Here is a 17,271-nt window from a genome sequence, read left to right as displayed (position 1 = left end):
ATGTAAATAACACTTACAAAAGGTTAACTTGTACTTTGTTTTCAGAGCACTTTTACTGTGTCTGCATTTTCTCAAAATAACCAGATCAAAATCATCCTTATGTCAAAGAGGCATACTTTGGGGTGGTGTGTTCTGCAGCCCTTCAGTATTTTACTTCCTTTGATAAAGCTGCAGAGAAGAAGTAACTAACTTTTTAAAAGTAGAGAAAGCAGAAGGAAATAAAGAACAGAATGTGTTTTCCTGAACACAACCGTTTCAATAGCACAACAAAATTAGGTGGCCTTCTGATCAGCATGTTGTATCCATTTACTGAGATCGATCCTTCCAACAATTTAACGTAATCTAATTGTATTATTTGTGTTTTAAAGTTTGGTTGAGAAGCAGCATGGAGTCTCGGGCCGGGTTTTCTAGGGAACAGAGTTTAGCTTGCAGAATATTTATTAGGGAGTGCCCTTGGGACAGCATCTGTGGCAGGAAGAGGGAAGCAGGAGTGGGCAGAGCAAGAAGTCGAGATGCCAGGCAGGCCCGAGAAAGCCTCGGCCGACCCCACAGAGTTGTGGATTTGGAAGGGCCCTTCAGCAGGGCCCCGAGTCATCCCACGATGTCCAGGCCTTTATCCCCCCGCCCCAGTGAGGTGGGAGTAAAAACTGCTACAGCCTTTCTGGAGAGCAATTTAGCGTGACTTGGTGGCACTGGGTAAGCGCACGCCCTGTGACTGGCCAGCGTTACTTGTTTGAGCTTCCAGGAAACCCCTGCAGAGGGTTAGGAGGAGAACCCGCGTGGCAGGGAACTGGGGTGAGTCTGTGTTGTCGATTATCGAGGGGCTGCGTGAGCAGAGTGGGTGAACTCAGAAGACAGCCCTGTTGGGTGGTCAGAAGCAATGGACTAGATGACGACGTTGGTAACAACACACCGACATTCAGTGAGCTGTGAAGTAATGCAAGCGACACTCGCGGACAGTGACTGAACACTTAGTTAGCCAGGCTCGCTATTTATTCAGCCTGTATTACCTCCACGACAGTGACCCTAACTGTGGAGACTAACGCTGGAGGCGAAGGAATTTGCTCAAGATCCAGTAGCTGGAAAGTGGCGAAACCAGAACTGAAAGGCAGGAATTCTAGCTGTGGGAGGTCATGCTTTCAGTCACTACCCCAAGCGCAGATCTTTGACATAGGACGTTGAGTGGGAACATAGTGACCGACTCGGTGACCTTAACCGGGCCTTGTACCCTACCTCCCTCTGGCTCTGTCAAATCTGACCGTCAGAAAACGCCCAGCCTCCTCCCCTGACCCTAACGAACAAATGTTTAAAATAACCACGTTCACCTGTCGGCCCATTGACATGGTATTTTCTAGGCTCATTTTAAAAGAATTGTTTGGTTCACAAACAGTGACTGCTGGTCACAAAGTAGGAGAAGGGTCTTAGCCGATGCCCGCATTCCTCCCAGGAGCTGTGCAACGCTTGGTGCCCGCAGCCCCCTCCAACTCTGCACCTCAAGCATTCCCGTGGCACACATGAGAGCCCCTAAACTTCCGCACCCGCCGATGAGCAGCGGGGAGCTGGAAGGGGGTGCGGGAGCCGGAGCCCGGGCTGTCGGTCACACCCCGCCCTGCGCACTGAACGCCCGCGCTTGGCTTCGCCTTCTGCTCTGTCCTGAAACTCAACGTTTTCCAGCAGGAGCCCCACAGTCTCATTTTGTTCAGGGCCCCACAGATTTCGTAGCTGGTTCTGGTCGGAAGGTTGGGAGCCTTCCCCGGGGGGGATCCGAGGTGGGGTTTTCTTCATCAACTTCTTTTACAATCCACGTCCAGCCATAAAAATCTTTCCATCAAGCCCCTTCCTAAAAGGTACTTTAAAATTAAAATATGCATGTCGTGTGAATATTGTGAAATTCACGAGGTGAAGAACATGACAAATGTCACCTTCAAAACGTTTAGATAAGCAGCGTTTCATCATAAGACCAGTTTAAAACCTTAAGCTTTTAGCTCCGTTACTGAGCCCCCGTTCTTTCAAAATGAGAAACAGCTGCGTCAAGCCTCCCAGTTCGCTGACCGGTGGGCAGCGGGGTCGCCCCACCCCCCAGGGCGCCCTCCGGGGGGGGGGCCCCCCCATCCCCCCGGGCGCCCTCCGGGGCCCCCCCCACCCCCGGGCGCTCTCCGGGTCCCCCATCCCCCGGGCGCCCCCCACCCCCGGGCGCTCTCCGGGCCCCCCCACCCCCGGGCGCCCTCCGGGGCCCCCCCACCCCCGGGCGCTCTCCGGGCCCCGCTGCAGCGCCTCCCAGGGAACCGCGAGGGGCCGCCCTGGCGCAGTTCGCACCCTCCCGCCCGCCAAGCTGCTGGGGTTCCAGGTTTTTTAATTAATAAAAAGAAATCTCCCATCTGCCACGCAAAAAAAAAAAAGCAGACAGGACAAAATTGGCGGCGGACCCTCAGACTGTTACGGAACAAAGTTTAAGTTACAACAACTCCTGCGCTGGCTCAGCTGCTTCGAGCACCTTCAGCACCAGCCGTCGCTCCCCGCGGGCGGGCGGGCGGAGGGGGGGCCGGCCCAGAGCTCCCCGCGGGCGGGCGGGCGGAGGGGGGCCGGCCCAGAGCTCCCCGCGGGCGGGCGGGCGGAGGGGGGCCGGCCCAGAGCTCCCCGCGGGCGGGCGGGCGGAGGGGGGCCGGCCCAGAGCTCCCCGCGGGCGGGCGGGCGGAGGGGGGCCGGCCCAGAGCTCCCCGCGGCCCCGCCGCCGGGGGTCGGGCTGACCCCGGAGCTCACGCGGGGCCCGCGCGCCCGCAGAGGAGGGGCCAGCGGGGGGCCGCTCCGCTCCCCGGGGGGGAGGGACGGGGGGGGGGAGGCGGCCGAGCGCCCCGGGGGGGAGGGAGGGAGGAGGGAGCAGGGAGGCGGCCGAGCGCCCCGGGGGAGATGGAGGGAGGAGGGAGCAGGGAGGCGGCCGAGCGCCCCGGGGGGGAGGGAGGGACGGGGGTGGGGGGGCGGCCGAGCGCCCCGAGGGGGAGGGAGGGACGGGGAGGGAGGGAGGCGGCCGAGCGCAGCCTCCGTCGGGAGCAGCCGCCGCTCGCGCCGGCCCCGCGCTCAGGCCGGTCCCGGAAGCTCCGGGCGCTGCGGGGGCCCGCGGTCGGGCTGCACGCGGGGCCGGACCCTTTGTCGGGGGCGCTGCTTCCGGGCGGAGGGCGAGCGGGCGGGACCGCCCCCGGAGGAGCCCGGGAGCCGCGGGACGCTGAGCCGCACGCCAGGCCCTCCCGCGTTGGGGTCGAGCCCCACGTCGCCCGTGGAGAGTCTTCCCACACCTCGGCCTCCCGGGTGGGAAGAGGGCGTGGCCCGGTGCGCAGCTGAGGGGTCCCCGGGACACGGGGGTGGCGGAGGGGAGCCGGAGCCCCGGGGTCGGGCCTGAGAGCCAGCCCGTCGGGGGCGCTGGGCGGGACCGGGGGCCGCGGGCCTGAGCCCGCTCCAGGCCGAGGGAGGGCCGAGGCCGGGGAGGGGAGGCCGAGGCCCAGACGGAAGGCAGCTGGAGGCCGAGGAGGGGAGCGGAGCTGCCACCCGCCCTGGCGACGGCGGAAGCTCGGCCTCGACCGACGGGGTCAGGCTCGCTCCCCGCCCACGTGACCTCACGTAACCGAACTGCCTCCTAAACACCCCGGCTCCAAACACAGCCCCATGGGGCGTAGTCCTTCAACATGCGGATCTGGGGCGCCTCACACTTCAGTCTATAGCAGTAAGCGCGGTACCGGGAAATACAGCGAAAATATTTGTGCATTTTAGTTAAGCAAGTATTTTAAATACTTTAAATTGAGAAACCTATATTTGAAGGTCGCTCATCGTATTTGGTAACGCATCAGACTTTTAAGTCCCTGCCTACTGAGGGCAAGGAGATGAGTGTTGCACGGTGGCTTAATTAACTTTTTGCGCGGTAGGGACAAGTAATTTTTACATGTGTGCATATCAGTGCACTGATTTTAGATTTCTTTGGAGAAAGCTCAGCTAGGGTGGAGCTGGAGAGGAGTGGACAGGCCCTAACAGATGCATTGGCTGTTGCTAATAACAGATTCCCTGAGTGTGCTGGAGCCCAGGCAGGTGCTCTGTGAGTGGAGTACAGGAACGCTGGTGTTGGAGTTAGCACTGCCGTTGTAGAGCTGTAGATTTTATTTGCTGTTTGTTTGTTTGAACAGTATTTACTCTGCACTAGTTTGGACATGAATCAAAGCAGCGATGGATGTGCGAAAAAGGTTAGCAGTGTGAATCTTGACAAACTTATAAATGACTTCGCACAGATAGAAAAGGTACGTAATGATACCAAACAGTTGTACATGGAAACGTGGAACAGATTTTGCCAATGGTGGGAGATGGGAAGGAAAAAAAAAAAGTACAGCCCCAAAATGAGCAGGGTGAAGGCAATGGAAATGTACTTTGCTAAGCCCTTTCTCTTTCTGGGGCAAGGGAATAAATAATTGATATACTTTTGCTAAAGTTACAGGGAAAATACACGCTTAAATGCCCAAGATGTCCATAAACTCAGGAATGATTTAGTAAGAATTGAAATAGACTCAGTCCTCAGTCTCTTACCATTATGACTAACTCTGATTTTTTTTTAGTCTTTCCTATTCTGTTTCCTTTCTCTTTTGCCTAAAAGCGGACTCATTGGAAGTCCTCCTTCCCCAACTCTGTACAAGTTACATGGTAGACCAAATTCACAAACATATATTGAGGTTTTTTCCCTCTTCTGCCTGGGAGAGGAGTAGGAATAGTTGTTGAGAAAACAGATGGACAGATTAAAGATGTGGGCAGTGGGTTTGTGAAGCAGAGGTGGAGGGGAAATACTACCTAACTCTATTTTCTCTCCTTTTCTTATCATGCTTCTCTATTCTTTTCACCCAGACAATGTAGTCTTGTCATAATAAAAGAATTTTCATTACGATGGGTACTTTGAGGTACCATTATGAGCTTTTTTAAAACAATGAACTTGGGTTTTTTTACCCAAGTGATTATTACCGAGGAGAGAGAGATTTAGCACTGTTGATGGGAAAGGAATTGGTGCAAAGTTTTATGGAGCTTATTCTGTAATTATCATATCTTAAATATTTTAAATAAGAAATATTGTTCACTTTTTGATAATGGTATTGTGCCTGTATTTTTAAGAGTCTTGTCTCTTAGAGCTACATATAGATGGTGATATTTATGGATGAAATAATATAACATCAGGGAGTTGCTTTGAGATAAATTCAGAAGTGGTGACAGTAGAGAAGTGGGTATAGATGACCCGAGACTGGTCATGGATTGATCATCTCTGAAGTTGTTCAGTGGGTACATGGCGCCTGTTATACTATTCACAAAGATACCAAAGAGACATCTGCAAGAATGTCTATTTATTGTCTGTAAGAGCAAATAAGTGGGAACAACACAAGTATTCCTCAGTAGGGAACTAACTAAACAAAAGGCAGACCACGCATCGATGAAACGCAATGCAGCTGGTAGGAAGAGTGAAGCGACCTGTGTGTGCTTCTGTGACATCATCTCCAAGATAGCAGCACTGAGTGCAGCATCCAAAGAACATAGCAGGTGTAATATGATTCTTCCCTACAGTTGTATGACCATAAAAGTTTTGGAAACATATGTGAGGAATTGTTAACCATGGGACTGAGGGTTGAACATTTGGGAGGAAGGGAGTTCGAGTTATGTCAGACTTAATTATTAGACTTTCAGGTATTAAGTGGTTTATATTTTCATTAGTCTTTTTATGCTTAGGTAAGAAAATCAAACTAACAGCATCAATTTGGTTATGATATATATTGTTTGTTTTTTCTACAGAAAGTAATAGAAACCGCTGGAAAGAACAGTATATTGGATATGCAGTTGGAGAAAACCAACTGTTTATTAAAAGGAATGCAAACAAAGGAGGTCTCCCTTAAAGCAGGTTAGTCCTTTGCTGCCTGAGGAAATACTGATGCTAACGAGGGTGAACAACAGTGATTAATAATGCCCCATACATCTGTAAAATATTTTATATTTACACAGCACTTTCTAGACTCAGTTTATCCTTAATATAGCCCTGAAAGACGGCTAGGACTGGTATTATTACTCCACCTCAGTAATGAAGAAAAATGAGATAAAAGAAGTTAAATCTGTCTGAGGCTGCTCAGCTAAGAAATGGCAGATCCAAGACTATCCAGGCCTTCAAAACTATGGAAAAAAATACAGTTGAACTCCTGCCTCGTAATAACTCCAAAAGAAACTTCAGATGCGTCCAAAATTTTAGTGCTAAAAAGGGCTATCCCAGTCTGACACACTCCCTGTCTTCTGAGACACCCGTGCCAGGTGTTGCTCCGCTCCCTTGCCACCCTCTCAGCTGTGCCCACACTTAGTCTGTGCCTGATGGGAAACAGCTCCCTGGAGGAGGGCTGGGCACTGAGGAGGGGGTGTCTCTGAGGCTCTCACTTTCAGGGAGGGAGACTGGCTAGTTTGGGAGCAGAATTTCAGAGATGGTCACTTTTCACTATACTTGTGTCTCATGTGTACTTTATATTTGAAAAGAATAATTAAATACTTTTTAAACATCCAATTCTACTTATTTGAAATCTAATGGCCTTTTAGCTGGTTAATACACAGCGGAAGTGAACGAACAAGGAAGAATGACAACTTCTAGAAGAGTCAAGTGTGTACTAATTCACTTAGAGGAGAGCAAACCACACATGCTATTGGATATGCTCAACAATAAAGAATGAGATTGTGATATTTTATGTTCTACATTTGACACCAGATAAATTTATTTGCCATTTCAAGATGGTAAATAATATTAGTATTGAGGACCAAGTACTGTAAAAATCATTTTCATGCAGAATTGTATTTAACATTTCCAACTGCTTTATGAAATAGGTGTTAATACACAAATTGCTGGTTAATAGTAGAGCCTACATTTGAGCTCAAAATAATCATTGATTAACTAAATTATATAGTGCAAGAAGTAGTTTAATATCATGGACTCTAGTTTTTAAGAATTGAATACGAAGTAGTATTATTAAAATTACATTATAAAGTCCAATAGAAATGGTAATTGGATAAATGTTTGCAAAGGAAATTAAAAGCCATTATTCTAAAATAATGAATGGTGTTTTACCTTAGGAACAATTCCTTATTGAGTCAGTTTCCTTTGTAAAAAACAGTAATAATAATGTGTTGGGAGAGCCACCTTGTGTTCACATTGTGAAATGCACACTTTTTAAACATTTAGTTTACTTGCAGTTTCAGGGCTGATCACTGAGGTACCATAATTCATGAATTACTGGATTCATGCCTCTAAAAGACACAAGATGTGATAGCTGAGTCTTTGCCTCCTTAATGTTTTCACTGTAGCAGCTAACACGGTAGCATACATGAAGCAGGTATTGTCAAATGTAATTTGACCATCACTCTGTTACTGGGAAATGGCAAGAAAAGAAAAAAATGGAGGATGTTGGGAACTTGTCTGGTTGGATGGTGGGAATGACAGAGGGGGTGCAGGGAGAAAACCACAATAGCAGAATCTTTTAACTTCATAAAGCTTTTAACTGCAAAATCCTTTCATTTCTGTTAGTGCACGTGGAGACCCAGTGCAGCCTCTCACTGAAAGCTTTGCACTCTCCCCCACAGTTCTGGTCTTTCCTTTAGCCGATAAATAAATAAATGACCACTGAACACCTGCGAAGCAGTCGCTGTGCTGGGTGCAAGGAGTACCAATGTGAAGAGGCATCCTCTGTACTTGAAAGAGTTTTCTATCTAGTGGGAGAAACCACAGATAACTAAAATGCAATGCGATAAATGACAAAAAGAGATACATACAAATTGTTGTGTGACATAAAGGAGAGAAATAATAACAACAGCAATAAGGATATTAAATGTTTGAGTGAACTTAGAAAGTGTGCTTTCTCATTGGGTTGTCAGAACAGTCTTAAATGTGAGAATAGCCTCGTCTGTGAGGTAGGATGGGTATCGCCTGTCCTTTTATTCTGCAGATGAAGACCATAGGCCCAAATATTAAGTAGCTTACCTGGGGTGTCATAGCTGGAAAGTGAAGAGGGGGAAACTCTCGTTCAGTTCCTCTGGCTCCAGGTCTCCTGGTTGCATCTGCATATCCTGCAATCCCCGAGGAAGCGTTGGATACGCAGATTAAGAGCACAGAGTTGAAGTGAGAAAAACCCGTGTTCATGTCTATACCTCCCACTGACTGACTGTGGAATCTTTGGAGTAACCAGACCTCTACAGATGACTTCCTGCTTCTGGGAAATCAGGATAATGATACCAACATCTCAGTATCATTTTGAAGACTAACTGGGTTGATGTTTATAATGCACTTAGTGCAATGCCTGGCAGAGTAAACATTCAATAAATTGGTCTATCGTTATTCCTAGGCAACTTTTCACTATTCGATACAAATGATATTTAGTATTTAACCATCGAAACAGATGCCCAGTGAGATATGGCAGCTAGTTCGTATGTCATACTAGTGCATGCCCGCTAAGGACTGGTCACGGGCCTGTAAAACAGAAAGAGAATGAGGCTCAGTGTTTGTTGATTATCAGGCCAAGTGCCAAGGGTGAAATTGCCCTTCAACTGTAACATTATATTTCTTTTTAAAAAACATTAAGTTATTTTTATGAAGTTTCTATTGTATTTAGCTAATATAACTGTAAACTTACACTAGTGCAACCTGTGTTTGCTGACCTTTTAGCAGCGATGTGATAGCGGGAACTGTCAGAGTCTTGTCTGGCTCTCTTCTTGCTCTCCTTCCAGGACCTCCAACCTCCTCAAATCACTCTGAAGAATTTCTCCTAGGCTGGCCTTCTTGGTGTCAGTAAAGTAGTTAAAATCTCAGACTTTAGCGCTGGACGGCTGGGGCTCACATTCTAGCTCTACCACTTATTAGTTTTAAGTGTGACCTTGGGCAATTTACTAAACTTCAGTGTGTCAGTTTCCTCATATGTAAAATGAGGCAAGTACTAGGACCTACCTGACAGAGTTAAGAGGGTTAAATGATTTAATATCCACAAAGCACTTAGAACAGCAATATAATGTATATCATTTTCAGGCCAGAGCTGCTCCACTCTCCCCCTTGCTTCAGCTTACCGTGGTCCTGCCTGTCTGAGAACCAGTCACTCAACAGATATTCACGTAGTGCCTATTATGGACCATAACCACTCTAGGTATTAGGGAGAAATGGTAAACAAAGCAGAAAATAGTCCCTGCTCTCCTGGAACTTGTAGCCGAGTGGATGCTGAAGGTTACAGAAGTGCCTACCGCTGCTGGTGCTGGTGGTACCCAGGAGCACACTGGGAGCTTTGGGCATTCATCAGGTCATGGAGGCTTGTATTGGGGCTTCATCTCCCACTCTGGCAGGAGTCGTTTGCACAAAGTTCTGATGCCCTGTAGCTCAGCAAATTGAGTTCCTTTATTGCTGCTCCCTTGTCCTGGGACTCGGGCATAAAAATACTAAGAGGACAGGTCAGAGGACGGAGGAAGTAAAGCATTATCCCAGATGACACCTCACCAGCCCTGGCTCTCTGTCTGTGAACAAAACTTAATTTACCTCAGCTCTCTGTCCTTGGGATGTTCTTCCTTGGAAAACTAGCATGGATACATGCCTCATGGTTCCCCAGACAGTCCCCATGTGCCTCACTTCTAGGGCAGGCCTCGCTAAGCCACACGAGGGACTCCCTATCCCACTGGGTTCATTGTGCCTTAGAGAACTCTTTACCAGATCCTGAACTGCATTTTACTTAGAGGGTGATTAAAAAGTAGTCGTTATGTAATTTACTTTGAGATGCCTGGTGGTTTCATTAAGATCTGATCATTGTCAAATATTTTGTTTTGTTTTGTTTTATGTATTTCAACTTTGAGAGAATAATTCCAAAATGCAAGCAAATAACCTTCAAATAAATTTCCCTCTTATGTTTTAGAATGTGCTATTCTTCATGAGATGGTGAAAGGGCTACAGCAGACCATCGAATTCCAACATAATTTGAAAGGTAAGTTAGACAATAAAAAAATCTTTTGAAAATGATGTAGTTGAGCACCTTTAAAGAGAGTTTTTACATTGTTGACAATAAATTCCTTTTAATTTGGCCTTGTTAAGTTTATCAGCTAAGGGAAGGACTCCTCGCTACCAAATGGTATCTTCCGCAATTATGAAGAAATGAGTGCCGTGCTGAATAGAACAGTTCAGTCCTGTTCTGGCAGGGACATCAGGCTTTTATAATCTGTCATAATCATTCTCTTTATTACTTTCAAAAGTGTCAAAGCATGTTTGCTCTCGGTAGTACTCCTGCCTTCAGTAACCCATGTTCAGTTTTGAAGGGTAGATGTTCACTAGTGGTTACACGATGGACACTACTTAGACTGCAGTGATTGTTTCCTGTTCAATTTCTCACCATGGACTAAGGCCACGTTTGTGTAAATGAAGCTGACACGTTCAGCTTACCTTGTTTTTGCTGCGCATCTAACCCAGTGGCCTGCTACTCACTGACCAAACGGACAAAGCCACCGAGTGTGTTGTCATGTTCTGATCTAGCTACAGTGCAGTGTTTATGGGTTTCCTCTGCTAGCCTGGAGATTACACTAAATTGCCTTCAGGATCCCTTTCAACAAAAACTACATCAAACAAGAATTTCTCATCTTAGTCTTCTGCTTTCCTCATAAGATACTCTACATATGTAGGTGAGACATAATAGTGATCTTACGTGCTATTTATCTGACCTGACATGTTGTTCCTTACTATCTTTATCATGTTCTAATTGAGATTTATCTTTCTTAAGAATTACTATTAGTTCTTATTTTCTCCCCCATGACTTCCCCTTAAAATATTTTCTCAGGTGTTAAAGAAACAAATATAGAAATTGTATTAGAAGACTTTTGTACTTATATTGTCAAAAAGCAACTGCCGTGTAGAAAGGGGCTGCTTCCATAGCAACAAACCACTAACAGCTGTTCTGGAGATTAGAAGGGCAATAGATGGGGGACCACCCATCTCCAGGGCCTTTTCTTTTGGCTCATTCCTGTGGGCTTCTGATCCCCACACATCCCACAGGCTGTCACTTTACTTGCTGCTAGCATTGTGCTCAGTTTTCCAGTGTTCCCTCCCTATCCCACACCCGGTTTGGCTTTCATTTTCCAAGTTCAATGCTGATGGCTCAGAACAAATTTTCCCTTCTCTGTGACTAAATACAAAACTTAGCTGCATTTAAAAAATATGTGAATGTTCATAATTATTGACAGGCTTCTTATTTTAGGATTTAAGTGGTATTTGACTTACCTGTTATCAGGATTTTGTTAAATAAAACATCTACCAGAAATTAAAGTTAAATATTTTTGAATTTCCAGAAAGTCAATTATAATTCAATAATGAATATATTATTTCTTTGTAAAAGGACACTGACCGGTAGTCAGGAATACCTCCTTTGTACCAATATGGAAGTACAAGTTTTTAAGCAGCTCTTCCTGAAAATGGACATTCATGGTTCCTCTCAGGAAGAAATGGTGATTCTTTGATTTCATTTTTCCAGTACTTCTACAGGCCTTGGTTTCGGCAAAGTTATAGAGGTGATCTGCCTTTCACTTCTTGCATTTCATCCATTTGATTGTCAGGATTTTATTGTTGATTTGCTTATTTAGGCTACAGAGTGGTTATAAATGGCTGCCTACCCAGAAACTATTTCCTCTTTCTTAGTAGAAACATGATTTTTTTTCCTGACATTTATTCTTCATGCACCCAGCCACATACCTCAGGGAAGCTGACAACACCCCAGCTCTGAGCAAAAGCTTCTGAAATGAATCTCCCTCTCTCCCAAAAGATGGACTAAAGAAGGACCATATTCTTCTGATTGTTGAGAAGTCTGCATGTGATGCCTGAAATTGTTGCAGACTATATGCTTCCCACCTGAGAATTAAGACAGCATTGAGCATAGCAGGAAGAAGAGCCTGAAAGGACACGGTTTCTTGGTAACATTATTGAGCTAGTGAGTCAGTTACCCTCTAGGCTGAAGAGTTGCCCCAGCTGTTGTAAGAGAAATTGTTCCTCCCTTTGTTCTCACCCATCAGTCTTTTCAGTGGGGCCTTATGGGTTGTATAAAAGATGATCCATTCAGATACAAAAAGAGAACATTGGAATTTCTGATTACATTCATTTTCATCTGAAAATTGAGGCAGGCCCTGGCCACTGTGGCTCAGTGGTTACTAGCATGCACTAATATATCACTTGTCCAGTATCAGGGTTGGGTGGATTCTACATTGACACAAAATGCTACTTAAATTTATAACTACTCGAGGCAGAGTAGCAAAAACCTTACACCTGAAGGAAGTAGCCATATGTGTTTGCGAACCTGATGTAGAGTTGGTAGGATGATTTTTAAAAAAAGCAGTTCTAACAATAATCATATGTTAATTGTACTACAGATGAAAGCCAACATAGAGCCAACCAAAGTATAATATGAAGCATTAAGGAGGGCCTCCATTTCTTCATCAGATGGCTTTATTCACAGATAAGCCATGTGGTTCTGTTTAGCCTATCTACAGGCATGCCAAAGCCAGTAATACGCAAGTACTACAACAGTTAGATGGGCTGACCAATTTTCCTGGAAGAGGGAAGACTCATCATATTAAAATGTCCGTTTTCCTGACGTTAATAAATACATTTAGTGCAATTTTAATTAAAATACTAAGTTTGGGGTGGGGGAGAAGATTGTATACAATAATCTTAAAGTTCATTTGACAAGAGAAACAAACAAGAAAAACAAGAATAAACAAGAAAACTATGAAAAATAAGAATGAGGCAGGGGGACTTTCATTACCAGATAACAACGTTCTCTGGAGCCATTAGAATGAAATCGATATGGTATTGGCATAGAAACTGAAAAATGTATCCGGGGAAGAACAGAGAAGTGGATTCTAGGAAAGGCCCCAAATTTGTTAATGTAATATATGGCTCAAGGAATATTTCTATTTACTGGAAAAAAGAATGACATTTTAACATACGTACTCACACAACTAGCTTTCCATCTGGAAGAAAAGAAAGTTGGGCTCTTTCCCACCACATCAAAAATAAATTCCAGATGGGTAAAAGATGTTAGTGTAAAAAAGAATACAAACTTGAAAGAAAATGTAGGTCACAACATGTGCAACGTAGTGCTATGGGGGGTCTTCTTAACCAACCCGGGAACCTCAGATGCTATATAAGGAAAAAGCGGAAGTAAAAGACTTTCTCACCAACAGGAGCACAGCAGCAACAACAGTGGAAAGAACTTGGCATGGCATGTTCTCACACAAAAGTCAAAACACAACTTATTTGAAAACATGTTTTCAAATACCAAAGTAGTTTCCTATCTACAGTATACAAAGAGCTCTACAAATTAACCAGCAGAAATAAATGAAAAATTTTTAATGTGCGAAAGATATGTCTAAAACTATGAGGATGTGTATGTGTGTATGCAGTGGAGGACCCAGAGGTCAAGAGCACAGAGAAAAACACAGAAGGATACACAGTTATACCAGGGGTGTGGAGGCAGAGGGAGAAAGGGGGTGCGGAGAGGCAGAGGGAGAAAGGGGGCGCAGAGAGGCAGAGGAAGAAGGCAGAAAGAAAACGAGAGAGAAGGGAAGACTGTCCTAAAAGTATCTCAGCACGTGTGCTATGATCCTATTTATGTAAAATTATAAAAGTGTATGCATAGAAAAGTTGCAGACTTGGAGGAATGTCCATTTTTAAGAAATAAGTTCTTTGCAAAGTAATTGGTATAGTACAGTTTTATATTGGTAAAAACAAAACCAGTAGAAATGTGTGACATGTTTATATGTAATTGTATAAGCTGGGGGGAAAGTAGGGCAGGAATGCAGACCAGGGTGTAAACAGTGACAACCTCGGTGAGGTGAGCGGGTAGGGGGGAGATGATTAGCTTCCTTTAACCACTTTTCTTAGTATCACCCTCTCCTGCATCTCTGGACACTTCTCAGCCTCCTTATAGGATATTCTTTCTTTGTCCACCCCTAAATGTTTCCTAGCCCCCCCGAAACGTTCTCCTGGCTATCTCAAGCATCTTAAATTCAGCATGGTAAAGATTCAGATGCATTATTTCACTCCTAAAAATCTTCCCCTTTTAATTTTTCTCAAACTGTTGAATATTTTTCAGTTACCCAAACCAGAAACCTAAAAAGCAGAGTTTCCCCTTTCCCTTTTGCCTCTGCTGTCCAATCAGCCACTGAGGCTCCTGGTAACCCCAGCACCTAAATCGGTACCTTCATTTTCCTTTGTCTCCTACTGCCGCTGACCTAACTTAGGCTCCTGTTATTCTTTCTTGTTGTCTTTCCTGACATCATTCCTCTAGGGTCAAAACCCTCCCATTCATCCTCTGGTTATAACTGATCATTTCACTTCACTGTTCAAAGTTCTCTGATGACTGTAAAATTCTTTGATGACTGGAAAATAAAATTTAAAGCCATTCACATAGAATATGCCCACCTCCATTAGGATATGGCCTCAACCTATTTGGCACCTCTTCCTCACCATTTAGACTTCAATAGCACTGTACTTGAACTGTCACTTTCCCAAATGTGCTATGCTCACTCAAGCCCAGAGTCTTCTGTACAGTTTTCTACAGCTGAAACGCTCTCTTCCCGCAAGGGGAGAGCCTTACCATTGATGTCTCAGCTCATATGGCTCCTCCTCTGTATTTCCTTTCTTGACTTCAGGCCGACAGGCTTTTTGCCCACAGGTCCCCATGGTACTTCAGACACTGCCACTACAGGGCAGTCATGACATACCATGACTACTTAAACGTCTGTCTCACCACTAGGCTGTATGTTCTGTGAAGAACTATGTTTTTTGTTTCAACATTCCAGTCCCACAGACTGTGCATGTGTAGTAGACGCGGAGTAGATGCTGTTTGCAAGGGTTGAGTATGTACGTGAATGGAAACTTGAAATGTCAGACATCCCCATATTAACTGGAAAGTGCTGTATATTAGGATGCTCTTTGATGATTTTTACACAGGTGAAAATGAACAACTGAAAAGAAATGCTCATCTTATGGAAGAAAAGTTAAAATCCCATGAACAGGTGAGTTTTTGCCTCTTTATATCAATCAGATCCCTGTAGAGCATTTGTCTTCTCAAGTTAGGAAAAAAGTGGTTGTTTTCATTAGTAAAGACGGCCAAAATTTATAAAGATATGTGTGTGCATGTGTTTGCCAGAATTTTTAATAAGGATTTTTAAAGAAATAGAAATGTTGAAGCCCCTGGTCTTCTTGCAGACTGTAATGCTCTAATATATCACTTGTACTTTTTCTTTCTACCAAAAAGAAACAGCTATTTTGCTACATATTTTTAAATCGCATTAACAGAGTTTTTACTCTTGAGTATACTTTAGTAGCACTTTTAAACTTTTTACTGTAAGGTAAATGAGCCTTTAATCTTTATGATTTGAGCAATATATTAATGTTACAGTACTATTGTACCGTGTAAATGAAGGGAGCAATTAATCCCCAGTTCATTCTCCCCCAGGGCCACCATACCCTGTTATTTTTCTTTTTTCCTATAAGAACAGCATAGCAGTAGCGCCTGTAGAGCATATAACCCAGTGACTAGAACATAAAAGGTGCTCAGTAAACGTCAGCTCCCACCCCTCTGCCCTTTGGGAGGTTTATTGTGAATTACTCTCGTTTCCCGAGGGCCAGTATGTCGCACTCCGACCTAAGATTTCCAGGGTTCTCATTGGATCTGTGTGAAACTTAGAACTTCATTTGGAAGGACCGTCTCTAAACTCAGTCTCGCTCCTCCCCTGAGGAGCCTCCAAAACCCTGCAGGCGCCCTGGGTGTCCCTCAGACGGGAGAACGGGCACCTGGCTGCGCTCTTGGGAAACGCAGCCTCTTGTCAGCAGCTCAGAGACGGTTTCCGCGCCTCTGGGCTGCGGCCCGTTTGTTTTCCCTTCCCTTTAGCCCGTGTCCTTATTCTGCCCCGTGCTTTCCACATCGTGCCCTCAGAGCCCAGCAGTAGGTGGTGCAGTCAGAAGGCATTTGGCGGGGCGGGGGGGAATATTTGCCTCTTTCCTCTTCCAAAATGCTGAGCCCTGGGATACTGCTTTGTCTAGGATTCTGTAGGGATTTTCAGAGGGGTGGAAGTTAATGAGAAAGTGCCACAACCCAGGAGTCTCAACTTCTGAATTAGCTGCTGTCCAAAGCAAACTAAAGATGACCTCAATCCAATGAGAATTCTCTAGTACAAAACCTCCAGGCGCTGCCCAGAAACAAACTCAGGAGGTACTTAATAGCCATTTTATGGGACTGGGAAAGGTTTTGCAACTTGCAGACAGAGAATCCTTAAGTTTTATAAAGACAAAAATACAACCAGAGGCTATTCCTTGGCATTTAAGGTTCCCAGAAGGCAACCAAGAATAACTTGTTGGGACTTGGTCCCCTCAGAAAGAGGAAGGGCTGGTCCAGGCTGGAGTGGGGGACAAGAATCAGTGTGATAGAGCCCCAGCCCAACCATTAGGATTAGGACACCCTCGGCTTGGAGGTGGGAGGGAAAATCCCATGTCTTACGAATTCACAGAAGCATCCACTGTAGTGGGGGCGTCTTCAGGTGGCAAAGCCGATGGGGAATGAAGAGAGACGTGAATTTGTCTTGTTTGTCAGAGCAGGAACTGCTTAGTGCACTCTTAGTGCACTCAGAGTCAGTAGTTTATAAAAGCCACTCAGTAGTTGCCCATCTAGGAATCTAGATACGTGCATATGAAGAATGGCAATTCATGAGATTCACCCAAAATTCACCTACAAAGCTTTAATCAAAGTTAGTGGTTGGGTAGATTTGGACATTCCTGGCAGGGAAAGTATCTCAGTATGAATCTGGACTGCATCCCCATGAACTTACGTAGCCTGGACAGATGTACCTCTATGTTTAATTATAGGCATCTAAGCCGGGGAGCTGGATTTTTTACCTCTTCAATATCACTGAATATCTATTAAAAACTGTGAACCCTCTCTGAGAAAAACATTCAACAGTACATACGCACACATATGTGTATAATTTTACGTACAATTGCAGGGAGTTAATGGATCCTCGAAAACCCATTTACTGGATCTAAGCTAAGAACTTCTGACTTAATTTTCATTGGCACTGTCATTCACTTAACAAATATGTATCAGGAGGGATACTCTAGGAGTTGGGAATGCAGCAATGATTAGAAACAAAGTCCCTGCCTCTCAGTGTTTAGAAGCTTTTCCTGACCACTTGCCTTCGCTGTTGTCTCTTTCTTAGGGT

General features: G+C 45.2%; 1 protein-coding gene across 2 annotated transcripts in view; it reads left to right on the top strand.

The window, feature by feature from the left end:
• Nucleotides 1-3,230: 3,230 nt before the first annotated feature.
• Nucleotides 3,231-17,271, top strand: part of CCDC152 (coiled-coil domain containing 152) — a 20,716-nt gene continuing 6,675 nt past the window's right edge. The window contains exons 1-5 of one of the 2 annotated variants that reach the window (XM_087815277.1): nt 3,231-3,324; nt 4,170-4,280; nt 5,806-5,911; nt 9,927-9,995; nt 15,005-15,069. In XM_087815277.1, coding sequence (XP_087671403.1) covers nt 4,194-4,280; nt 5,806-5,911; nt 9,927-9,995; nt 15,005-15,069 — 327 coding nt within the window. In that variant the 5' untranslated portion in view covers nt 3,231-3,324; nt 4,170-4,193. The other variant, XM_016223732.2, reaches the window with a different exon arrangement.

Source organism: Miniopterus natalensis, chromosome 3 (assembly GCF_054644295.1).
Source record: "Miniopterus natalensis isolate mMinNat1 chromosome 3, mMinNat1.hap1, whole genome shotgun sequence".
NCBI classification, from domain to species: Eukaryota; Metazoa; Chordata; class Mammalia; order Chiroptera; family Miniopteridae; genus Miniopterus; species Miniopterus natalensis.
Note: the sequence above shows the minus strand (reverse complement) of the source record. Positions and strands in the feature narration are given on the sequence as shown.